Here is a 27,492-nt window from a genome sequence, read left to right as displayed (position 1 = left end):
CCTCCCTCTCTCTACTTTAAACAGTCACCGTCCTTTTGGCAGGGGACCAGAGATGCTCTTGCTGAAGCCTATCAAACGATGCTACTCAATCTGTTGAGGTTCACTCCATCGCTGTACGCCACTCCCCTTCTCAGGAACTGAGCACGGAAGACGCCAACAAATCATGCAGCTAATTAAAATCTGGCCGAGTCCTCCATAACGTAGCCTTAGCACCGGCGATCGCACTCTGGTTGTCATTTTGAAATGTAGATTATGCTGACAAGGTATGTATACGCTGTAAACACAAGTGCTGCCATATATTGCTTCTGCTCAAATTGTCTGCAGCAGCATACCAGGGTTTTACCGCAGAGAATAAAACACTTCGAGCACTTCTAAAATGCACAATATTCCAGTCTGACAGCACTGAAGAGTTAAGCCATGCCAGCACTGCTGCTGAAACCCAATCTATAGCTTTAAAGATCAAAAATGAAAGTGGAAAATAGTCCCTAAACTAGTAAAACAGCCCCTTCCAGGAACTGCTTAAGAGCACTGCTTTACCAAATAAGGCGAGTGAGAGCTGGAAGCCAAGGCAGCAAAGCCATGCGGGATTAGGAAAGCCAGACAGCTGGATAATAGAAATGCGAATAAGCCAGCTTCACTAGACCGGATTGCGAATGGGAAGAACAAATGTTCAGCGACCATGAGAGGAAGCAGAGCCTGCCAGCGGAGGCCTGAAGGCATTTATCCCAGCCGGCAGGAGCCGACAGCACATTCTTACTGGAGTTTGGCTTTTTTTTTTAGTGCAACGCAATGCCGTCACTCTAACTAGGCAACGGACTCGCCACAGATTCCGTCTGGAAAGAGATGCTGATGGGGCACTTACCGTCACCTGAAGTGCTTGGCTCCTGAGTGCAGGGAGCATGCAAAACCAAAAATCCAAATCCTAAGGATGCGCTGCATATCCTAGATTGACACAGGTTTCACCCTGTGGTACGAAGCTGCCGGTATGCTACCTGATGAGGACAGGCACAACGGTGGAGTTGCTGAAGAGAATACTGCTCATTTTTCAACTTCAAAAGAAACTGAGTTGGGTTTTTTCTTTCTTTTTTTTTTTTTAAAAAAAAAACCACACGGGTATCATTCAATTTATTTTAGCCTGCTCTCCTACTTCACTATCTTCCAGAAAAAAAGAAATAGAACACGCTCTCATCCATCTCTAAGGGATGTTTCATACAGGCTCCAAGTGCAAGCCTTTGGCAGAAATAAACACTCCGTGTTAATTTGGTGTCTACTTTCCGATGGACACAGCAGCTTCTAGGAGTCCTCAGTTTATCACAACCGCTTATGTTCCTGGAGAACAGGCCGTAACAGCCCACGACAGTAACACCAAAGCTTCATACAATAAATCAAGGAGTTGACACATCCCTGCAAAGGAAACCATCAGTTTCGTGTCTTTAACTTCTTGTCTGACTATTAAGCAGACCAAGAAGTTTGTTTTCAGGTGCTGTAATTCCACCTGACAATGCCTGCCTTATTTCCCTGAAATCCTTGAGACAAGAGCAACAAAAAAACCCCCCCATTACGCTGATACCAGAGTAAGAACATGCAAGCGATGGACGTCAAGTCTTCTTACCCCTCTGTCACAAGAGCTGCACCAGCCGACGCGGCAGCTCCCCTGCCCCACGCTCTCAGGGGCTCCACTTTTGCAATACTTGGCTTTCTAATTTGCCCCCCCAACCCGCAGCACTCACGGCAGCCCTCTACCAACACCAAGCCACCGGCATCCGCCTGCGCGTTCAAATCCTGAATGCCGCTTGCTTCTTAAGCCGATTTACCTTCAAGAACACAATATTTACCAGTCATTGAATTTCAAAGCCTAGTAATTGTTGCCTTCTCACCGCGCGTGTGAATTGACAGATCCATTCATTTCAGTCCCCTCTCCTGCCAGCTGCAAAAAGATGAGCAAATCTGTACATTAGTGTGGCATTTGACAGTCACAGCTGGGAGGCCTTCGCAGCAATGCAGAATCAGCTGAAAAACAGGAGGGGAAACAAAGCGCTGACTAAACCTTTACCTAGCTATCACTGCAGCACTGATAAAGTTTGTCCATAACATTGAGAACCATGCATTTTCCCAGCCTTTAACTGATCGTTAGGATGGACCTGTAATGAAGCCCTCCGTCCATAACAACAATGCATCAAGGCACTTGCATTGCCAAGGGAAGCAGCAGAAGGGGCTGGGCATTACCGTCTCGCCCTCAAGGCGTGACCATTGCCACCACAACATACATCCCTACCTGTATTTGTTTCTGAAAAGCCTAGAGAAAACAAATGTATTCAAACCACTTAGTGCTACATCCATTTCAAAAATTTCCTTTTCCATAGAGAACTATAATTCGCTATTTTCAATGTTTTAAGCCATCTTTCAAGCTGTCTTATTGACATAATGATAACATATCAATCAGTGGGGAAGAAAGCTGGATTGAAAAGTGATGGATGGGCTGGTGAGAGCTATTAACTAACACCAGCTGCATCACTGTCGGAACACATCCTATACTCGTATCCGCCCAGAGTCAGCAAAGACAGTCATCTTGGATCACGATACCACCTTCGTCAGTAGTCTCAAAGCAGCAATAACCTTCGCAGTTCAGAAAGACACACTGAAGTCCTCTTAACATTGTCTGCTCCTGTACCTTCTCCTCCTTCATTTGTTTCAATTACTGTCTTTTTTTTCAATTATTATTTGTATCATAATTGTATTAAAACTGTTTTCTGGTTGTGTCAGGTGGTCCAGCCTCTACTTCCAGATCTATGTCAGGTTTATGCCGTGATTCTCAGGATTTCAAGTTTCAGATTAATTTATTCAGGTTTCAGATTAATTTTCCTTTTCTACACAAGATCTTGGCATTCAGAAACAGCAGAAGGAACTAAAAAAAACCCGATCATACCCAATAGATTTGATAACATCGATTTGCAGCTGTTGGTCTGCTGGCTGGAACGGAGCCACAGTGCAGGCAGATGAAATCCTTTGGTGGGGAGATGCCGGGACAGCCTGAACCGGCGACTCACAGTCAAGGCAGCCCCAACCACAGACCAAAGAGCATTCAGAGGCAGGACCTAACCCCGCTGGTTCCACAGACGTGGTGGAGTGTTTTAAAAATTACCGCAGCCCCCCCCCGCTCCGCTGTAAATTTAACAGGAGTTCACAAGAACTACATCAACGGTGACGTCCGAACAGCGGTGTTCCGCCTGTTACGGTGCCGGTTGCTCTTTTCAACCACCAAAAAACGCCCTTGGCACCAGCAGCTCCACGAGCACTCAATGCACCAGCCCATGCCAGCTCTCCCACGGCGGAGGTCTGAAACTATGCTTTCTAGGTTTAGGACTTCAGAGGAAAATTGCAGTAGTAAGAGGTAGCACTTGACTATGTTGCCCATCTGCAGACCCCAGGGATCATTTTTACCCACAGCAATCTTAACACATGCTTTTGGAAAAACAAGCACATCAGCCTCTTGAACCAACAAGTGACTCTCATAGGATAAAAGAGACACGAGTTATGAAAGACCGATTGAGAGTATTCTTGGTATTAGAGGTGCTCAGAAAATAGATTCTGCCTGGGAGTTCAGAAATAAAGACTATTTCAGCAAATTGTAAATGGAACCCAGACACTGATGCTATCCAAAGGCTTAATCATGGAAAGTGCCAACTGTACTGAGTAAATATCTGGACCTTATTCAAAGATAACTGATACGGGCAGAACAAAAACTCCCCTCAAAACACGAGAGGATATGCACGTTATGTGAAACAAAAAAAACTAAGTGACAAAGATGTAAAAAGTCGATTCTCTGTAGTTTCCTGAGATCTGGATGAGCACTTGGGACTTTCCTCATTGACTTTCAATTTTACTAATCACAGTATGAAAAGGAAGTCACTAGAAGCAGTGGTTTAAATTTACTTGTCTGCCATGTCTCTGGATTTTTAAAAGGTGAACTTCAAGATACCGAGTGTGCCTTCTATCCGCCCTTTGAAAACGTTCAAAAAGCCTGCTACTTCTCCATTCAAATACACGAACCGCACATTAGATCTTTTCAGACCCAAATCCATTATTCTCTCACTAAAGATCAGCGCACTAGCGATACTACACATTAAGGTAAATGAACTTTTTTAAGAAAGAGGGATCGTGAGACTTAACCAAAAGATACTGGCTGGTACAAGCTCATACGCAGTGAATTATGTTCCCATGATCTTCCACTGTCATAGAAACAGAGGACTATTAAAGACCTTAAGTGGTCATTAGCACCCTGCATCCTCAGCACAGGAGCACTTCCACCATGCAGTTTTCCTCGCTTGGTCATCCAAAAAGCTTTGAAGGCTTTTACAAGGTGAAGCCATTTATAGTATGGTTAAAAACATTACAAAGACTCAATCCGTAAAGAGAAACAGATGAGCTGCTCAAGGAAAGTGTTGGAGAATCGTTTGCACTGTATAGAAGCAAGTTTCTGAGCCAAAACGCTACTAGGACATTGTGAGAGTAATCACATTTTTTAAAAGGAAATACTGAGGCTGGAAGCGCGATGGTAGGTCACAGCACACGACCTGCCAGAGCAAGGATGTACCAGAGTTTTTGTATTCCATCCCAGAACTTGCACTACTACAAACATTGCCAAATACTGTAATTTTCATGCATATTATCTCCACTTCTTTACCATAACATGTCTTGAAAATTGTCATCAGATAGCCCACACTCTCAGACAACCCACGTTTGGGGACACAAATGACCGCTAAAATCAGAAAGCTTCCAGCCTTCTCTCGAGAGCTGCTCGTGGAATACTAATTAACTTCATAAACCCCAACCTTATTCCAGAGAACAAGTTTTTCTTGTCAAACATCCCCGCATGGTACTTTTACTAATAAATACATCCAAATAACTTCTGAGTAGAAGCCTTAAGCCATATGCTTGTTATGTATACAAATGAACTTTTTTTTTTACTAAAAATATTTAAACTGAAACTGCTGATATACCCACTGTGATGTAGCAAGGATGGATCCTTCAGTTCAGCAACAGAACACCCTTTTGCTCTATTCTAATGAAATCTGATGAAGAAATTATCCCTGCAGTCCCCATTTTGTAAGGTCTAGTAGATTTATGATTGAAGTTTTCACAAATCATTGGAAAATGCTAACAAAAATGGGTCAAAATGATTGCAACACTGACAGAGATGCCAGGCATGCAGAAAGACTATCACATTATCTTCCTTGATCTCTTGGTACCCAGATTTCCACTTCCCAATACGTGGGAGCAGTTGAGGAGGACTTTTTTTAATCAAACCTGGACTCAGCCATGCCCACGACTGACCACTGCGTACTTTTACAAAAAGATAATATGGACAGAAGCAAGCAGAAGGGGTCATCCAATTGCAAAAATGCTATCTCATGTAATTTCACTGTTACATCCAGTCACAGAATCACAGAATCACTAAGGTTGGAAAAGACCTGTAGGACCATCAAATCCAACCATCACCCCAACCCCACCATGCCCACTAAACCATGTCCCACAGTGCCACGTCCACACGTTCCTTGAACCCCTCCAGGGATGGTGACTCCACCACCTCCCTGGGCAGCCTCTTCCAGTGCTTCACCGCTCTCTCAGGAAATAAATTTTTCCTAATATCCAGCCTAAACCTCCCCTGGCGCAACATGAGGCCATTTCCTCTCATTCTGTCCTGCGCTGTCAGTTTGCTGCTCTGTAGAGATATGACCAACAGGAAAAGGCTTCCAACGCTATGGTGAGTCTTGGCCTCAAAGAGCACGCAGCTACCCAAAGTGAACTGCAGGAACACCTGACCTCATGATAAAAGACAAACAAACGTTAATGCACACACACAAAAGCCAGCTGGCCAGGTCACAAGCGTATTCCAGGTAAAGGAGTGTTACTTAATTATCAGCAAACTTATTGTGCTGGCTAGATTAAAAATTTGCAAAGCATTTTTAAAAAGTAATACAGTTGTACTGCACATCCTTGCATCCTTGAGGGGCCACATCATTAAAAAGCAGTACTTGTTTAAACAATGCATGAAGGCGCCCAAGATTGCCAATGCACTCTTGACTAACAACAAAGGCCCATGAAGTCCACCACGCAACGTTAGCTCTGTAACCTCTTCCCTCCCAAGCGGTGCAGAGAAAGCCGATTCCCTCTCTTTGAAAGGGCCACCTTTCCCTACGTGCCTTCAAAGCTCTTCCGTAATGAACTCACGCAACACTTGACAGCAAAGTTCCAGGACTGCTTGCAAGAGCAGACTTCATGCATTATCCTCCCCCGTTCTTCCTCCCAGCGTGGCCCTAAAGCAGCTGGTTCCTGCCTACTCCCACCCCACGCTCTCCTCCATGGCAACACTTCTGTGTACCAACAGGGAAATACAGAGAAAAATGAATAAGAGATTATTTCTGTGTCCTCAGATCTAGCACCAGCATGATACTAGTAATCAAGAATCATTGCAAAGCAAGATGTCCACTTCAGCAATTCAGTCAGTTGCATAAATTTAATCGAGAGGTTGGACTAGCTCCATATGAATCTAAAAAGCCCAACCTGACAGCTGCTTGTGCCACAGACTCGTAAGCACAGAAAACCCACACAGGATGCTGCCTGACAAAGCTTAATCTCAGACTAGTAAAGAAGTTGTCCTGTAGATCATTACTTCTTAAGGAAGGGTTATTCCATTAAACACCTTACTTTTCTTAATCATCACAAATACCTGGTCGCTGTCATCTATTCCTCCTACCACCCTCAAGCTTCTGTCCACTCAATAAGGACAAAAAGATATATTGCAGCCCTACCACTTTGAAGGATAGATTCACACAGTTCCTTCCTGTACAACCTACTAGTTCTGTTTTATGTATATTCACGTAGGTTTTGCTCAAAAATTCCCTTTGATGCCTTCAGAAACATCTCTCACCAGGCCACGCAATTGATTCTGCAAAAGCTCTGTCCAGAACCAACTCCCTCCAAGCCACCCGTACGATTCCCAAGCAAAGAGCTTGAGGACAGAAAGCACAGAACCAGGCAGGTCCTGTCCTCAAGAACATGTGGTGCTGTACGGAGGAACACAGAAGAATTTATCTGACATCACAACCAGAGAGACAAGATGTACATACTGATGCATGCAAGGATGTCCACGGACTATTCTGAAGGCGCCATCTGACCAGCACACAGATCCGAAGAGGCCAAAGCACCACAGGAGGAACTGTTCCTTTCTTCAAGTTAACTGATTTAACCCCCAAAATATCCAAGGGACTAATTTTCAGTCCTTCGGCAGAGATCAGAATAATCCAGCACTATACTGCAATAAACGTTAGGCAGCACTGTTTCTGGAGCAGTCACTGTCGAAAGTGAAAAAATCTAGATAAACTTACCTTTGCATTTGCAAAATTGTAAAAATTTATAAACAAATATTCTCCTTTCTACTTACCAATATCAGGGTACTATGCCTTTACTCTTCTTCAAATATTTAAAGTATGTTTAAAATTAGCATAGTGCAAAAGATACTTCCAATAAAGTATCCACCAGTAAAACCAGTCTTTGGAGGTGGGAGAACATCATAGGGCTTCCAGTACAAGCCACACGCTAACTGAACAGATACTCCAAGTAGCTGAGTCACTGTGGTTTCGGCAATGGGCCTTTAACCACGACTCGAAGGAAGGAACGTTAAGTGACAGGCACTTCAAAATCTCTGAAGTATAAGAGTTTTTCTTTTAACGTTACTGAGTTTCTAAGACTAAAGCTGCAACTCATTTTCCTGACACTTTTTTTCCCCCTTTTCTCCTTTTTTTTGGGGTGGTGGTGGTGTGTTTTTTGGTTTGGTTTCTCTTGAGTACTTTGATGTCTAGTTCCCAACACAATGTTTAACTTTAAACCTGTATTAGCCATAATTTAAACCCTGCACGCATATCACATTGCTTTTTGGAGTAGTTAATTGTTTGGGCTCTCAGATCGCACTGTCTCAATGTACTTCGCCAAGTCAGGACTCTCACTTCTGCACGCACAGCGAACAAACCAGGCCGTGGCAATGGACTGGTGGAACTAATCTGAGGTTTCAGTAAAACCTCAAGGTCTTTTTTTTTCCCCCTCCAAACTTTACAGTTAGCACCCCCTCCCCACTACCTCCAGTTGTGGTTTTACAGCTACGGTAGCAGCAGGGCCATCGAAGCAATGACCAGGCTCACTCTACCTATAAAAACAGAGTAGAAACAAATCCAGTAGTTTCTGCACAGAAAAGGTACAATAAGGAGAACAGAAAATATAAACATTGGGAGCACCTCAAGGGACCACAAGGTACAGCAAGAGGGAATTAATTCTGCATGCGAAGCAGACAGCTCCGCTCAATCCCTTCCCAGTTATCAGACAGCCACGTTTTAGGCAGGCATGAACCTCAGCAAAGGATCACAAAGATCCTCAATACAGCACAAACATATGCAAGCTATCAGTTATGAAAGCTTTTACACAGAAAGCTGAAAGGAAGAAATTTCTGCAAACAGAAATCCCCTGCCCCCAAGAAAGTGTCTGAAAAAAGAACGATGTTTTCTGACTATTTTTATTCCAAGAACTTCTACAGTTTTCCCCACAGTTCGTGTTTCTCTTTTCTTTTCAACTTCAGAAAATTAAAAACTTCAATATCTTCGTACTCTTTTCAATAAAGGTTTCTTGGCGAAGTTACAAGAATAAAATATTTTAGCCAGTTTTATTCTGAATATCCAGTTATTCTCGCCAATGTAAAGAATAAGAATCCCATAGGAACTCCCCATCTTCTCAAAGGCCGGCAAAGGGCTTTCCTCTCTCCCCCATCCCTTCTGCTTCCCATTGAATGGATGCTGGCTTGGAGGGCAGAGGCAGCACAAGCGAACGGTGATACCCCTCTGGAAACGCACTGCTATGCCTGCCATCACGTCTGCCTCAATTCCTGCACCCCAACTCAACACTCGTCCAAAAACTCTACCCCATTTTAAGGGCAGCTTCCTCCCGGTCCTTGATAAATTGAACTGCCAGGGCAGGCTTGGTCTGAAGTCATTCCTCAAGCCAAGATCACACTGACTGAAACGAGTTTAGCCTCAACACAGCTGCAGGGTTTCCCCTCAACCAAACATTCCATAGCAGCAAAGCGCTAATTACTCACATTTGTTCCCTTTACAGCTTTCTCTGCTACCCATATGCCTTCAAGGTCCTCAAAACTATGGTTTAGCATTGGGGATTGTGAAGACTGAAAAGCTATGGTGATAGCTGCTGACCTTTCAAGGTAACTTCAGCGAAATACTAAAACCAAATAAATAGGAAAACACCTTCTCAATTGTTGCATCAGATAAAAATTAGAAATTCAATGTCAAGCATAATATTAAGCTTAAAAGAAGCTGCTTTGAAATATTCGTGGATATTCATCATAAAAGCTACTCCATTTAAATCTAAAATCTCCTATACATAGTGTACTCCCTTTGCTTGCAATTTCTCTTTTTATTTTTACATATATACACAAGCCAACCTGCAAGGAGACTGTAAGACAAATGAGCTGTTAAATTCCTAAGAGTTCTCCCCAGACCAATTCTGATCCCAATGCAGAATTATCATCTGTCAAGACTCCCAACTCTCCACAAAACACAAAAACTTTAAGCACATGACTGATAGCATATGGAAAAAAATGTATCTGGAATTAAATCTTGTAGATCATACTTGAAGGATCTTCTCCTCACTGTCATTCTCCATGACCAAGGCCATCTGCCTGAGAAGGAGTGGGAGGCTATAAATTCTTAGCTTATTTTAAAACTTGTCAATGATAACCATGAATTATCCATAAAATCCATACTGCCTTCAGACTTTACCCTCCGATCCCTAAGACACTAGCTCATAGGGTGCTGTCGTTCCTATTTAGAGTATGTACTTGGCAGCAGGGAAAGCCGATTCTCCGATGGATCGCTCAGTACTGCGCGCAGGCAGGGCATGCCGTCACCATCCTGTTTCCGTAGCTAAATGCTCTTACAGCAACCATGTAAGATACAATTTTTGTTTCCCAGAAGAACTTGATAATTGAGTTACTCTTGTTCTTATCACCTTTCTAGTGTCACTTTGTTGTGATCACATGGCTACGGATAATTATTTGCTTTTTAATCAATACGTAAAACGTACTTTTGAAGGACAGTACTAAGTCAACACAACCCCTCAAAAAGTTCTATGTACATACATGCTCCAAAAAGCACCTTTGCTTAATATTGATGTTAAGACATAAGTGAGAAGTGATGCTTCTGACAAGAGCATCTCGCCAAATTAACAGAAAAATTCTGTAGTTGAGAAAGCCATCCCTGTCTGTGCTGTGCCCTTCATGACCCAGCGACACCACAAACCCACCACTTGGTTCCTCAGCCTTTCTCTGAAGCCTTTGGTGCCGATCAATCCGAACTTCCAGGCTGGCCTGGTGGAGCATTTGGCAGATCAGTACTGCAACTTCTGCTTTTTGAAGGTGTTTTGAGAAACACTCAACAAAAAGACCTTTGAGACCTTCTTGCTCTCTGCAACTACCTGAAAGGGGGTTGTGGGGAGGTGGGTCTCTTCTCCCAAGTGACAAGCAATAGGACAAGAGGAAATGGCCTCACGTTGTGCTGGGGAGGTTCAGGCTGGATATTAGGAAAAATTTCTCTACTGAGAGAGCGGTGAAGCACTGGAAGAGGCTGCCCAGGGAGGTGGTGGAGTCACCATCACTGGAGGTTTCTAAAAGACATATGGATGAGGCACTTAGGGACACGGTTTGGTGGTGGACTTAAAAGGACTTTATGATCTTAAAGGTCTTTTCCAACCTAAATGATTCTATGATTCTAAAAACCCAGCTCAATCCTCTCTCGCTCTGGTCACGTTCAGTACCCCAGCGTCATCAGGCTCTAACAATTCCACTCCAGAGGCGTGCAGCAAAGGGATGAAACTTTTCCTCTTTCCACATAGGTACCGCTTACATTCTAATAATACTAAGATTTATTCTTGTCTCTTCAAAAATAACACGCAGCTTTACAGCATAAGGAGCAGTCATGGACTGGAATCCCTAACACAAACAAGTCCTGTTGTACCAAGCCCCCACCCTGGTCCTAGAGACTGCGGGGCCACCGCCAGCCTGACCCCCTGCCCCAGGGGGGGATTTGAAGTTAACCGCTGCCGGCTGGAGATCACGCACCACTCTGAAGGGGGGGGAAGGATTTCTGTAGATATAGCTAAGATTTTTCCCTTTTCAGGATGGCTGCTCCCTCATCCAGCTCTCTCACTTCCTCATGCCTATGAGTTCTGTGTTTATTTTTTTCTTGTGTAATTTTTAACCTCGACGAATAAAAGGGCTGACATTCACTAAATACAAGGTCTAAGTGCTACCAGATTGCTTTTCATAGCAAAGCTTCCTGTATCCTTAATAAAATCTGACTCGGAGATAATTTGTTCTAGTTAAAGCAGGAGAGGATCCTGTCGCAGCGTTTTCTAGCAATGTCACGGTTTCTCCGCTGTCAGTAGAGCTTGGAGGCGATTTCTTATTCTAAAAATCTGACACAGCTACAGAAAGACTCTTCAACCAAAATACAAGGAGTTATGTTTTCACTGAACTTCTGTATATTACATAATCAAAACAGATGATAATTGCCAACACTGAGAACTCAATACTGGTTATTTTCACAAATTAGGCATGAAGCAAGCATTAGTCCTAACACATAAGTAACTTTCTTACTTGACTGCATAATAAGTTGTTCATTAGAATAAGATTTTTGAGGAACACTGCATTTAGTGTCAGTCAATCCGTAATGGCTATTCTAGTGTTTGAAACATTCGCAAGAGACATGCCAACCTAAACGCTTTGACTTTCCCAGCAAGATAGCAGTATTTAATAAGAGCTACCGAGCTCACATTTCTCTGCAAGGCTGCATCCAGACCAGCTGACAGCAGAGGCAAACAGCTCCATTACCAGTTACCAGCTGGCAGAAAGCCTCCACCTGAGCTTCCACAAAACTACGCCAAACACTGCATGCATTTCGTCCTTCGCTACCACCACAAAGTCAGAAGTTTAAAAGGCAAGCGCAGTGCGTAAGAAACAGCCTCCTACATATACCGATTTTTTTTTAAAAGCAAATGAGAGAAGTCAGCATAACTATAGTTACAAACAATACTTTTTCTAGGTGAGAAGCATAAGGCTTCTTTATACCAGTTGCATTTGTTGGGGGCCATTAAATGCTAATGCAGGATTTTTGCAACTCCCTACCCCAGCCAGTCAGTTGTCAAGCAAGGAAACAAACTGCTATTTTCCAGTTTATTCCTAAAGAACCAGTAGGTGCTTTTCAAGACTGACCTCAAAGCAGCAAATCCCTTTCTGGATGGCAAAAAATGCAATGCAGTTTTCAGAATCAAGAACCTTCACCAAGAACTCACTTGTTTCCTAGCATTTGGACCACAGACTTTAAAGCTATGCAGGCAAGACTGGAGATTTTTATACAGACAGGTCCCACAGCACAAGGAACTTGACAAATAAGCACTGGCACCTTGATCTCCACCCAGCAATGTGAAGAACTCAGCTGGAGGTGCTATTACTGCATCAATAATTGAAGGAGAGAAATCATACTCAGGTGTTGACACCTTAAGTACTATGCTTCATCTTGAAAGACGAATCCAAATTCTGCAACGAGGAGAGGGTATTCAATCTCCAGGAGCAATGTGGGAACAGAGGAAGATGCGTGTGTCACAGACTGCTCACTGAAGACAACTGGTGAGGTCTGGCTTTCGTAATGGCACATTTTTACGCCTGGCTATGCTGGCAGCCTCACCGTTTGTTCCAACTGCTCTCAAACAGAAGTACTTACAGCATGACTTCCCTGAGCTGAAGAGATACTACCACTTCAGTCAGGACTCTTGCTCAGTGAAAAATTGGCTGCCCAGAAAATGAGAAGTGAAATTATTGAACTTCTGGGTTGAGGCTGGGTTCCTCTCACAAATTACTTCCGTGTGGCACTTGGAGACAGTACCTGTAAGACCTCTTCGGCATGGGTACTTAGCATATTTATCTCTTCTCTTCTGAAGTAAATAACCTAAATTGAAAATATTTTTGAACTGTAAGTCCTTTCAAAACATAAAGCCTTATTTTTTGAAATAATTGAAGCTTTTAGTATAACTTACTGCTATCGCAACCAGCACAGAACTTCACTCTGTCCTACAAGCAACAGAGAAGTGAGATTCTACAGAACAAACTCTCTGGCGAGTTCGCCAGAGACGAGATCCTCAGGGGTGTCAGTGCACTTATCTGCTCCCTCTGAAAAACGAAACACCTCGTGATCACACCAAGTCAAGGGGTAAGAGGAAATCAAATTTGGTCATATAGAAACATGAAGTGGAAAAAACTTGAGAGTATCGTTCATACCTCTGCCAAAGAAAAAGCTAGGTATGGTTTCCTGACGTTTACTGGGGAAGGCAGCTGGGTTTACACGGCAGAAAAATGGAAACCCTGAAGCATGAACATGCTAATCCAAATCTGAATTGGAAGATCCAAGAACACGGATCACACCTCCCCGTGACTGCGTGCTGTATCAGGAATAAGCTACATGTCGCAGAAGCAAAAGCAAGAGAGCCAAGAGGATCTGCTTGACAGCGCAGCTGTGCAAGCGTCAGCACATTCAAGGTGAAAAATGTTTTTCTGAATCAAACTCTGCTGTGTTTGTCACCAAATGTTTGCGCTTCTACTCGTCCAGGACAGTCCAAGGCTAAGTCTCAGGAAATTCATTAGGTGAATTACAGTTGCTTTTGACTAATTACAGGCACTTTTAACCTCAGAGGAGGTGATGATTCCGTAGTAACTCCGGCTAACAGAAGTAACAAAAGCTGCCACCAAGTTGGTAAGCATCATTCAGATGCTTTAGATACTCCTTGTCTAAACCTTTTTCAAGCACCAAGCAGTAAGGGAACACTGCTCATCACTGCGGAACTTGGGATAGAGGACTGGATGACAAAGGCTCTCGTCCTGGTACGGCCAACAAGATGCCAGCAAAGCTGCGTTCCGCTGTCACGATCCTGGACATCGGACTTGGAGAGAAGGCAGTTCAGCTTCCTTAGCTGCAAACTACCATTCAAAGCCTACAGTGAGGGAAATTCAGCATGTCGGTGACTCCAGAAAGCTACACGGGCAATACGGTTCAGCCAGGCAGAAAGGCCGAGCAGGCTGAGTGAGAACTTAAATTTCAAACAGAAGTCAGTAACAGACAGCTCACCTAGCCTCCCGCCCCAGATTGCATATTACAGATTTTTCCTATATTAATACCCAAATAACCAACTTGCACAGAACAAAACGTGATAATTCATCACAGTTCCCATACTGCCAAGCAACAACCTTTGACTCCAGGTTACCAGTTTGATAAAATCTCATCCAAGGCTAGGTCAGTGATTCCCAGGCGAAATAAATGTGCTCTCAAGTCACGGGTTGAGGACTGACGGCAATATTTTACACGCCCAACCTTACCAACCAGCCTCTCTCTGAATCTTTCCATTAAGTTTCTCAGCACTTCAGGCAACCGGCAAAAATCTGAAGTTGCCTAGTACCTAATACCTGGGAGACTGCTCCCCTCGTACACAGGTTTTTTTCGCCACAAACTTCATGGCTTTATCCATCTGCTTCAGTATTTGCATCCTTCTATACGAGTAAGACTCCTTCACCTGCAAAGCCCTCAGGCAGCACTAACAAAAAGCACAACAGCAGCTCTAAAGTCTATTTGAAGGTCTTCTGGAAGTACTTCGTACTGATGAGACTCACCAGGATCTCAGTCTTCCCAGCTTACAGAAGAGACTCTGAGAGCTTTTAAAGGAATAGAGCGAAGTAGACTGAGTGCACAGAAGAACACAACAGTTGAGCTACCCTACATTATTAAGCAAGCCACAAATTTTAATAACTTTGCTATATTAAAAGATATGCACCAATGTCACCCCACTCCCACAATTCATCAAGGCATTTCACTCCCTTGGGCTCTTGTGACTAAGTATAATATTTCATTAAATATCCTGTTCATACTGGCTTATGTACTAGGGAACACACTAATTTTAGAAAACTGATTAGCTAGTTCTTTCTAACCGAATGTTATTGTAGCTAAGGTCAGATTTTGCACTGAAACTATGGCAACAAAGCCACAGTATTCTTTTGTCTACAAGGTTGGGGCTAGGTTTATTAACAGCACTGTTCTACTTAATAGCTAAGTACTGCTTCTTGGCAATCCCTCCCTCAATCCTACCTGAAATACCCTGAACTTTCCACGGGGGAAAAAGCTTAAAACTGTGAGAGCTGTTGAAAAAGAATGAGCATTTAAACCAGCACTTTGCTTATTTCTTCATTTTTAGGACACGGTCACTACACCAGCACATTTCCCTGTTGTCCTGCCCAGTGTGTCTCATCAGTACACAATTACTACCCACATTTTTTAGATGGGCAAACGAAGCGCACAGATCATAAAACTTCACACTAGGAGTTCAACTAAGTCCCCCCTCATTCTTTTGCAGTACCTGAACCAACAGACTGCGGTTTTCATACAGTGTTCCAGCTATGCATATTAATGGCCACTTTTGATTTCAAAGCGGTTTTGCTCTGCCTTCATCTAGATGCAGAACATCCAAGATGAAAGCACTGTAGAACCAGAAGTTGGCAGGCAGCTGTTTGACCACAGCACCCTCAGCACAGACCAGCATGCCAATGCAGCCTAGCCAAGTCTTCACAGCCTGTGCCTCGTACCCCAAACTGACCTGTCTCCTCCTCTTGTTCAGTGTCAACAACCTTTTAACGCCAAGTTAAATAGACACTCTTGTCATCTGTGCCATACCGACTTCTCCCGTTATAGTCTTGGTACCCCACCGCTACGACACAGCAAAACCATGCTAAACCATCTCAGTTAAACCAATAATTATTTAGCCAATCATTTATCCACTGTTTGAGCAAAACACATCGGCATCATGGAGCTGGGCTGTCTTTAGGATGTCCTGGTGCTTCAGCACGCATAGCTACCAACCGGCCTACAAACTTGTCTTGCTTAACAGGCCAGTAAGGAACCACACTGCAATAGACATCGCAAATTAAATAAAACCAGCTTTCCGATTCACTCTCCATGACAATACTTACCTTCCTGTGTAAAAAAACAGCTTCCCTTTGGTTCCTGCATCCAATCACTACTGGATTTCAAAGCAATGCAAGCTACTTTTGCACATTTAAATAAATTACAGGACACGGCAGCTATGCAAATTAGAGTGTAAGACCTGTTCTCCCGCTGCGCTCCTAACGGGAAAGCTCCAATTCCTCCTCTGCTTGCTAAGATAGCAAACCATATAAGTAATCATTGATGTCCTGGCACTACCACAAAACCTGTGGTTAAAAATGTCTGGAGATGAGGTTTCCATGATGTCCCTCTGAAGTCACCAAGGGCCAGCAGAGAAGGCAGTGTCCATTGCCTACCGTCTCACCTGCGGAGGGGAAGGAGGCTTGGGTGTGCTCATTTAAGTGGTGCAGCAACTCTTGACTAGGACTCCCTCTCCCACAGGGTTTTCTAAGTTTCAGCAGGTACAAAGCACATTTACCCACATGAAAGTGCAACGCTTCTGACTTCTCGGTTTTTCGAAACACCTAAATGCCATGGTGACAATTGTCTGTAACATCTGCTTGTACGTAGGATGCAGTGGGCTAAAGAGTCACATTTTAGAGACAGCGCTCAGGATTTCTTCATTGTATAAAGGGCATCAAATTCAAATGCGTACTAGCAGTTGGCAGTCTTCTAGTACAGTTCTATAAATACTTAGAATCATACTAAAGGATTCCTCTACAAGGCAGCAAAAATGTATTTTGGATGTTATAACTATATCCTAATTCAGTAAGATTGAAGGATTCTTCCTACACAAAATGGCCAATGCTTCAATTTTAAATAAAGAAATTACATGCCCAGCATTAGACTGTATTTTTATCATTTTTCTCTTCCATTGTGCCAACCCTGAAGTTTCTTTTGATTTTAGACTAAACCATGATCTTATAGTACCCGTTTTGAAAAGGGGCTAAGAAACATAATCTTTTTCTTTTTATGGCATTTGGCTCTTTGGAAAAACAGAGCCATTAGTTAAGTAGGTGTTTACTGTTGTTGCCCCACTTCCTACTTTTGGTATTCAGCGAGTGCATTTTAGTCTGTCTTGGACATCTCAAAACTGAAAAGGAGTCACTTTTCTATTGCAAGCGATTTACTTCCCTTCAAGATCACCATGCTAAGCTTTGAACTTAGCACTCAAGCACTCTCAGAAGTTCTGCCTCCTGCATGAAAAACAAATCCTGCTATTTTATCTGCTAATATATAGTTATCAGAGTGAAAAAAGCCATTAGAGACATTAGTTTAAATATTCCTTAAAGGAATCTAGGCACCTTAATAATTAATATACCCAAACATTTCACCAGCAATTAGAAACCCCATGTTCAAAGAGAAAAAGAAGCCTAAACTTGGCCATGCAGCCCAGGTCTATCACCCCTCTTCTTCTCACTGTCATCCCAGGAATATGCCCTCAACCCTCTGCAAAACACCCACTCGAACTCATCTAATACGTGCAGAAAGTCATAGAATTCAGACTATTTCACATCAAATTTTAAAAAGCAATCTGAGCTGTTATAATTGCTTTCACCAGAGTAGGTCTGGAAAAGTACGCATGGAGAGCATACAGAGAGCAATAGGATTTGAGGCTACACGCTTATCTGAAGTCGAACACACGATACCTAAAGGCTTATACAGCAAAAAAATTCTTCTTGATGAGTACAGGGGACAGTACTGAACTACCTTACTACCTCGGAAGTACACTTCTATATGCCGCTAATATTTTTCCAAAAGTAACAGGCAAAGCAATCTGGATATTTGTTTTAGTTTGTTTTTTAATATTCTGAAGTGTTTGGGAAAACTATGTATGTGACCCTTCAACTGAAAATTCCTTTAATCTCAGTTCTAATGCCAAACTATAAACAAGCTTGCATTGGCTAAATAAGGCTAAATAATCCTGTACGTATGCAACACATCATCTAACTCCATAGCCTCTATCAGTACTGCATAAATTGTATGGGTTCCTTCAAATTAAACACAGCAGTAGTGTATAGGCTTCAGGTCATTGATGGCAAAGCTATGAAGAACAAAACATGCTACAAAACATTTCTGTTAGGGAGAAGCGTACTGACTTTCATCAATGCTGAGCACAGTGCAAGTTGGAGAGAAATCCGTCAAAAGAATTGGGGTGCTTATATAGATTTTTGATTTTTTTTTTTTAAATGCATATATATTTACATATTAAAGCTTCTTCGGAGTGCCCAGGTAATTTCTTGTGTTGAAGAGGGACCTGTAGTTCAAAGACAGACCCTCGGTGCCAGCCCCTAATGGCACCAGACAAGCCCAACCGAAGGCTTCGTGAAGGGAATATGCAGTACGAGCACACAGTATGGATTAGGATCAAAAGAACAGAATTTGAACTACTCATCCTCTGCTTCACCATGAGGGTATTTTAAGTCTAAGATATGGGTTCATTCCTTGAACATCTTGCCAAAAAAAGAGTGTTGCCCAGCAACTACTAAAACAATGTTCAGGGAGGAGGGAGCTGCTGGAGGAATTAACCCGGTAAGTGCCCTTTTTCCCTGCGTTTCATGCAGCTATTGCAAAGCCTCTGGATCCCTGGCAGACAGATCTGCATCCCAAATAAAGAACTGCAAGGAATTTCCTGAGAAGGCTGTCAGACAGCCTGTTTCGGTGTAGTAGCAGCGTCTTGCACTAAGCAAACACACTTGGCTTCGCGCAGCACTACGTCCCAATACAAAATGAACACAAATAAAACCTCTGTGAAAGCACAAAGTAACTAACAGAGCACAGAAACAGCAGCTAGACCCCAAAATTCTCAGCCTGGGCCCTGCTTCAGCTTCACCCCTATCGCTAGGGCTGACTTTCATTTGCAAAATAGCTATCTGTCTCTGTGCGTTTGAGTACGAAGGGTTTCTAACGACACACTGGTGCTTTTAGCCTAGCTAGAGGGTCAGCTGTAGTTCATACTTTCCACATAAACCCATGCATATTAAAAGGATGTTCATTTATAGTCACTATTCAGACGCACAGTCGTACTCAAAGACGGCAATTAAAGCAGCAATTCCAGCTTTATAAAATACATAAAATATCTTTTTTTTGTTATCTGCACTGCTTTGAACCACGGAACTGTCACACTCTTTCTTTTTTTGGAGACTCGTACAACTAGGATTTTTTCCAGGAATCTCATCAGTACACAGTATATTCAGACCAGTTAAGTAAAACACTGTTTCGCAAGAATTTTCATACTAACATTTCTAAAAAGAGACACCCTAATGAACGTACTCTTAAGTTTTAACGTTTTGCAAGGCAGTTTTAGAGGACTTTTGAATTAGTTGGAGCTGAAAACACGAAAGACCAGAGAAACATTGTAATTAAAAAAACCCAATACCCGCAAACCACCTCATCCTCTATCTAAAGTGGATTCAAAAGCCAGAATAAAAAAAAAACATCTACTGAAATGTCATAGACCATAATTACCTTCCAACCTCAAACCACTAACTTCAGGGGCGATCTACTTCTGATGGGGATGGGAAAAAGGAAGAAAAAAAAAATCAGCCTTCACACCTTCACGTGATCAAACTAATATTTTAAGGACCTAGAGGCACAACAGCATTTAGTATGTGAAATAACTATGGGTAAACACTCATAGCAGCTTGAGGCTGCTGGACGAACACCTTTCTTTAGAGTTCTTTCCAACTCAGGCACTTAGTTTTTTTCCATCTAACACAGTTTTTTGTTTCTAGTGTCTTGTTTATACTTTTACACCACACTCCAAATCTTATCTGAACTCTACCCTGTCCTACTCTCGGCCTCCTCTTGCATTTCCCCCCTTTCAGGGCTCCCCTGCCACCAGATTCATCTGTCAGCCTACTTTTTCCACAACTTCTGTCAACAGAGCAAGCCCTCGTGTCCTCAGGATACCCCTGTACGTTTTCCTCCGAGCAGACTGAGAGGCTCTATCGCTCCCATCTCCGACTCCAGCCGCGCCGCTGCAGATCGTTCTGTCCAGCCCCATCCATCCAAGCGCAGATCATGCTTCCCTCACTGAATCTTCCCTAGGACAAATGGAGGCCAACATTTCTCAAAGGAGTGACTTACTAGCACGCAAACCCCACCTCCGTTTCAGCTACCAAGCGCTCGCTTTAGAAAGGCGTTCCTCGGGCAGGGACTACTTTCACACCACAAGCAGGTTATCCGCGTTTCGCGAGAGCACGTACTCACGGCTAAGTATTCCCGTCAACTGCCTTCCGCACGAGAGGGGCTCTCTCCGGGAGGAAGGACGGCGCATAGGCACCGCTGCGTCACGCACAGCAGCTCTGCTGTATTTCAAGGGTCTAAAGTAGAAAGGAAAGAAAGACCACCACCCTCTAGACCAGGGCCTTGCCGCTGCCACGAGATGCGACTGATGAAGCGTAGCCTAGGCAACAAGACTTTTCAAAACCTGAAACACCCGTGGCTAAGGAAAAAGCAGGAGGGATTAATTCTGCTACTGGAGATACACGCTTTAGTTTCACACTGCATTTTCATGGAGTCACGTATGCATATCTAAGCAGTGAATCTTGCTTCGAGATATCTCTTGCCACTTTCATTAAGCATGAAAGTTATATTAACAACTGTTTCACATCTGCCCACAGACGACAGATCTGCTCAGAGAAGCTTAGAACTACCTTTCTTTAAAATACCACCCGAAGCAAGATCCTCGAGACTGGCCACGAAGTCACACCTTCAGTGTTCCTCCCAGAAGGCGACTTCAGATTTGACTGACCTGCGTCTGGACACCTTCAAGCACAGCTCGTTTGAAAGAGGATTCACACAGAGATATAAACCAGGGTATAGCATAGAGGCGTTTTTCCAGTACTGTGCAAAGCTGTCATGCAAGTCACTTACAGTTGATTCACTTTGGTCCTGCTCTAATGAGATTTTCAGAAGTTACTTCTCAGTTACCAGTGCCAGCGTTTTACACCTATTCGAACTCAAACCAAGATCGCGTGTCTTCTCAGGCCTCCAACTGCAGTGATCCTGTCGGCTGTGATGACTAGTATGAACTACAGGAAATGACTGAACAAACGTGGGCACCGTGCGCAAAGTTTACTGGCTACTAGAACATTTCCACAGCAGCTCCCACCTCACGCTGCTGCTGTATTAGAGGTACCTTGTGCTACTGATCTGCTGTACCTGTGACACTGCCCAAGGCAATGAAGACTAAATCTCAGGTATGACAAAACTAAATGGCCTCAAGTTGCGCCAGGGGAGGTTCAGGCTGGATATTAGGAAAAATGTCTTTCCTGAGAGAGCGGTGAAGCACTGGAAGAGGCTGCCCAGGGAGGTGGTGGAGTCACCATCACTGGAGGGGTTCAAGGAACGTGTGGACATGGCACTGTGGGACATGGTTTAGTGGGCATGGTGGGGTTGGGTTGGTGGTTGGACTTGATGATCTTCCAGGTCTTTTCCAACCTTAGTGATTCTGTGTGATACTGGGACTGCTGAATTACATTCACCAGATGCCCACGGTTGCTTTATATCCCAGAGGTAAATGTTGTTTGGATAAATGCCCCTTAGGGAAGACCTTGTGTTCCATTTGCTAGGGAGGTATTTTTGCAAGGAGTCATAAAAACACCAAGCAAGATTGCAGAGACATGGCTGCAGTTCCTGACTTTGCCGGAGACTTCCCGCACAGCACCCCAGACAAGCCCCTGGGTGCCTTTGCTTCATAATAAAAAAGGGGCATTTTCCCTTTGTGTTGAAGATGGTGCAATAAACTTCATTATTACTTCTTCTGAACATATTTATCGCGGAAAGCATTTTATCTTAGACTACACTTACAAAGCATGTGTATAAATAACAGAAATGCCTGCTAAAATTTTATGACTTCTGTTGCCATTTACCATTAAGCATAAACTTCCCCATGAAAGCTTTAGAGAAGTAACTACAAAGGTTGGAAAAGGTTCACACCATTCTTTCTCCGTGTATAAATTATAAGTAATATGAGAACATTTACAATGTCTAACCACAATGTTTTATGTCAGACAAATGTCTCTCTGTACTTGCAGTTCCTAAACTGTGCTAGGAAGAATTGCCTTTTTCTCATTCTTTTCTCTCTCTCTCCCCTACACCCAGCAGTCTCAGTCAAATCTGGCTTTATTCCTTCATACGATTTTAACGTCAAGAAATGCCTAGACTCAGGACTCTCGTTCACGTAACACCAGTGTTCTTTTTCTGGAGAGCTTAACATTGAATGCTAAAACTTCCCCAGGTTGCCTCTTCAAGTATTTGAATCATCAGCTATTTAGTTTTCCAGTAAAAAGGGAGAAAAACCAACAAGAACTCACAGACTGCAGCAATATTCTAAAAAGAGAGTTTCATGATACAAGACAGCTTCATGCCATGGCAGAAAACCAAACAACAGCAAACAAAACCATCAGTACAGAAGCTGTATGATTTTCAAGGGCAATCACCTGCAGTTCTGGCCAAACCTGAATAGAATTACGGTAATTCTGAGCCCTTGATAAAGGCAAAGCATAACCAAGGAAACAAGATTTATCCAACAAAAAAACAAGACAAGCAGTTGCTGCTACATCTGAGAACAGCAATAAAAGGTAGATCAAATTTTTAGACTATTTGGCTGAGCTATCCTTTGGGTAAAAGGTGCAACCAAGGGGTGAAAAAACAAGAACTCAATAAGGTTTTTCGAAACAAAATCCCAGTTAGTGCTTCTCTTGCTGTTTGAGATTTTTCTTAAACAAATCAGCCCTAGCCAAACTGTGCAAAGAAGCAGGCATTAATTTCTTATCACTAAGCATAAGTTTCCTGGCAGAACGAAAGCAAAGTCAAATGTAGTTAATATCGAACGAGGTCAAACAATAGTTGTTACAAACATTCGCTCCTTTTCATTTTCCTCTTCTGTGAGATAGGTTTGGTACTAAATGGCATGTATGATAGTATGGAGAAAAAGAAATTAAACTTAGAGACCCTGTAAGCTTGGACACATCTGAAAGACAACCTCAGTTGGCAACCCCATCCCCACCCTCTCACAAAGCATTCTTTTTACATCCCACAACTCACTTCACAAGACATTCACACTTACATACTTTTTTTTTTCCTCTTGAGTTGCCCTTCATGGAAGAAGATGACGCTAAAATAGCGTGGAGGTCAAAAACACGTGACTGCAGAAAATGAAGGCCACCTTCCAACAAGAAGGGTAATATAATAAACTTACCTCTGAATTTTTTGGGTGGGTTGTTAAGATCACCTGCTTCTGGCTGTACAACACACCGATCATCCACAAGACTGCAAAGAAATGAGAAGTAAAGTGAGATTCTATTCCCTTGCAATTGCTTACATCCTTGTTAGCAAAACCAAAGTTGTTTATTTGCAATATTCTATCCGAGTGGCCACTTCAGCAGAAGACATTCCCCAAATGCCAACTTATGCCAAATCCTTCTAAGAAGCATGCAGCTAAGTTTTACTGTTGCCCAGAGCTATGCTCCTGGATAGGCGGGACAATAAATAAGTCATTGCTCCTGTATACTGCATCATCTTTATGTCCCCTCCTTGAGGTGCAGACAGAACAGCCCATATTCTAGTTAGGTGAGAGGCAGCCTTAGAACAATTATTGCCTCTTGGACAGATTTGAATAACGTTGCAAATGTGTTTATATGAAGGGTAGAGAACAGGAAAAGTTGACAACTATGCAAACTGGACACTGCCCCCATGGCCCCTCAAGTATTAAGAAAAGGCAGAAACAATAACTGCCAGAATAAAAATTGACTCCCAAGAGAAAGGAAGGCATAAATACACCCTCCTGCTCACCAGTCATAAACACAAGGAAAGTCAAGGGACCCCTCCCGTTCTACCCAGGAAGGAGGTGAGTTGGACAAGTGAACCCAAGGGATTCCAACAGGGAATGCCAGGACAGAGCTTCTCCTGTGAACACGCATTGGCAAAAACCCCACAGGGTCAGTTCAAATCCCACAGAATAAAAATAATAGTTAAGATGCACCAGTCACCAATGCTCTGCCCCACTAGCATGCCTTGGATCAACGTGGAATTGCACTTTTACCAAACACTATTTCCAAACCATGAAAATGCAGGTGTAATCAAATATTTTGTAGTTTCTGATTTGATCCAAAATGACTCAATTTGGCCCCTTAAAACCAATCTGTCAAAGAGGCTTTCTACACAAAAGTAGAAAGTAAAACTCCAAGGTCTTAAAGGTTTGAGAGGTCCATTCTCATGCAGAATCAACTTGAGAAAGATTGAGACCTAGAATATGAGAGTTGTTCCTTGCAGAGGCTGGTTACATGCAGGGAGCATCTTGAGACAACAATTATGGAAAATAATGAAGTGCATAAAATTAAGAGATCAGAGAGATTAAGTGGACTCAACAGTTCTATGCATCTAAAATTTGCATATGCAAACATTCAGAGTAAATTGCTTTTTCCCCATGGATTTTCTCCCTAGTCAGTATTCTATATACATACATGTGCTCCAACAAGAATGGTAGTACTAATATTTGAGCTGACTGAAACACCTGCTTCTAGTGAACAAAGGGCCAAAAAAGTATCAAGTCAAATGGGTTACTCTGATCATCCCACACAGAGATAATCTCAGTGCAATATATCCCTCTCATCCCGAGATTAAATTGAAAGTAAAGAGGAACTTCCCAAACTTCTAAGAAAAAAATTTTCAGGGTGAAAAACACAAAAGAGGATATATTGTACATGGGGAATCATAATGATGACAGCACTGAGTTTGGGAAACAGCAAGAGTAAAGTCCTGATTAAGCAACAGTCATGTCATAGAAATATTAAATAGGAACACTCTTCAAAGATTTAGAACGACATTAGAATGTATAGTGGTATCTGTTTCTCAACCTTCGTTAACCACATGAACAAGTCATTACACATTGTTATGACATAAGACTGTCAAAACTCCACATGGTATAGAGTACAATTACACTGAATCTTTCCTTTGCTTCTTTAATTTTCTCCAGGACAAAGACTAAATTAAATATGGGACAGAACTAATTTGATTATGAAGGCTTATTAAGATGATAATGCATTTCATGTTTCACATAGCAGTTGGGATTTCTGGCTTAAATTAGGCTCAGAAGATGTGTGGCCATTATATAATGCAGTTACCTTAAAACAGTACTAATCAAATCAAAGAGGATGCCTGTAACACTAAGGGATCTTTAGACCTGCCATGAGAACATGTCATCAAGCCAAGAAAATACATGTGCTTAGGGCCTGTAATGTCTAAAAGGACTACCCATGGTGAAAAATATCTGCTCAGCAATGCCATCAAAAGCCACAGCCACTGCATAATGTTCATCATGCACTGTATGGGATTAAACATAACATAACAACTTTCTACTTGTTCTGGAATTATTTACTGCCAAACTTGCTTCAATACTAGGAAGAAAAAAAATAGCCAAATGTATAGTATCGCTCAATTCGTTTCGCCAGTTTTCAGCAGATAGTATTTGGCCAGTTACACAGCTGATCGAATACTGCAGAGCGTACATGTCATATTTGACGAGTACCTGGGAAATTTGTCAAATACATTCGCCAAATACTATTCGACCAACCCTACTTACTACATCCCTTGCTTTTATCATACCTTCTTTCCCTTCTGGCAGCATCCCATATTTTCTTCTCTTTCCTATAATAGATCATGGTGCATCTTCAGTGTCTGCTTCCTTCTCTGCCCCCTTATTTTCCAGAATCCTAATAGCTAGAGGACTAAACCTACAAGTTAGTTTGGAGTCACTCAGATGAGATTCCAGCCCATTATTTCCTGCCGAGAGACTTACCAGGATGCTGTCTTTGTACCCTGCTTGGGAGCTCCAGTTATCAGATGCATCTGGACAGTAGGCATCAAAAAATTTGCTGTCACTGTACCCACCCTGAGGCCCTTACGGCTACTGGAAATGAGAAAGAGCATGTTGTGTGCGTGCCCACTCACCATATCATCAAGCTTCCTGGTTGCTTCTTTGCTACTCATTCAGTATTGAAGTACCACAGCAATGTGTCATGCATGCCATTTCCTTCCCTCTAATTTCTCCCTGCTTTGAAACGAGGTGGCAGATGCGCTCTTTGAGCTTCTCATCCAGCCCCCTGCAAGGTCTTCCAAATCAGTACACAGCTCCACTGCCAGCTTCTGATGTTCAGGGAGATTTCTCCTCAGCAGCAGTCGAGCAGAATAAAACATACCCTGTTGCTTGTCAGAGCTGTATTTCAATTCCACGGCTTTTCTCTGCAAACTCTTCCTTTTCCTACGTGAACAACTACTTTTTGTTTAACGAAGTGGCATACACTTCTTAGCGCTCAAGAGGCACTCTCCTACAGAGCACCTACTCTGATCTCTTTGCAGAAGAAAGCGCAAAGGAGCTCTGTGGGGAAGCACGCCGGGGGCAGGAGCCGGCATGGCACAGCTGCCACCGCGGCTCCGGGGTGCTGGCCATTGGCAAAGCCGGAGATTCAAAACACGTTCTCCTTTGACTGGAGAAGTACAATTTTGTTGGTATGAGAAACCTCAAATACTGTAAGAAAAGACAAAACTAGTCACAGTGGTGAGTTAGCGGTATATAAACGGTTTGGCTCAGGGCTTCTTTTTTAATTTTATTTCTTTTTAAACTACTTACATTGCCTATGCTACGCCCTTGTTTCCAATCAGCAGATTGCACTGGGACCTATTCATTCCTGACTGGGGGGGCAGGGAGGGACAGGACGGGACACACGGATGGACACGGGACAGACAACAACATGAAAATCTTTTGCTTGCATTCATTCCCTCTACCCACACCTGAACTTGACAAGCTCCTTCCTCCCCACCAAGTACATCAAAACCACACCACAGCCATCGATACACTCTCCATCCTCCCGACATCCAGCTTGCCATATTAGCTTCAGGCCATTTTTAAATTTAGGGCCAAATCTGTACATAAAGCTGCCTTGCTTTACCCAGTACTTCCTGGGAGTCAGGCTCAGGATAGCTAGCTGAGCTCTGCTAGTCCTTCTTACAGATGTTTTCAGTACAAGAGAAGAGCTGTTCTTACCCCAAAGTGCTAATAAATCCGTTTGTTGAGCCCTCTGCATAGAGAGAACAAATATCTCCAATATGAAGGAAGCTCGACATCTTGTCAGTCATCTCCGGCTTACTGCCCCTAGAAGAATAAAGCACAATGTTACTGTTTATCTGGCAGAATTTCCCAGCATAAGCTACCGGAGGTTACAACAACAGGACCCTTCGCTTCCGTTTGTCCATTTGTTTGAATGACTGAACGAATCCTTACACTGGAATTTCATGTATCAAAGAAAACCCAGCGTGTCAAAATGCTCGCTTAGAAAAATAAACCAGAGGAAACCAAGCACCTATTGGCATCCCATTGGCGTAGGAA

At 42.9% G+C, this 27,492-nt stretch overlaps 1 protein-coding gene across 2 annotated transcripts in view; it reads right to left on the bottom strand.

The window, feature by feature from the left end:
• The window catches only part of ITPR1 (inositol 1,4,5-trisphosphate receptor type 1), a 167,338-nt gene extending 140,096 nt beyond the window's left edge, over nt 1-27,242 (bottom strand). For both annotated transcript variants that reach the window (XM_059823204.1, XM_059823205.1), the window contains exons 1-2: nt 27,151-27,242; nt 23,308-23,378 (exon numbers count right to left, since the gene is read on the bottom strand). In XM_059823204.1, the coding sequence (XP_059679187.1) occupies nt 23,308-23,378; nt 27,151-27,242 (163 nt within the window). The remainder of the gene's footprint in view (nt 1-23,307; nt 23,379-27,150) is intronic.
• Nucleotides 27,243-27,492: the final 250 nt, after the last annotated feature.

This window comes from Gavia stellata, chromosome 12 (assembly GCF_030936135.1).
Source record: "Gavia stellata isolate bGavSte3 chromosome 12, bGavSte3.hap2, whole genome shotgun sequence".
NCBI lineage: Eukaryota > Metazoa > Chordata > Aves > Gaviiformes > Gaviidae > Gavia > Gavia stellata.
This window is presented reverse-complemented; position numbering and strand designations above follow the sequence as displayed.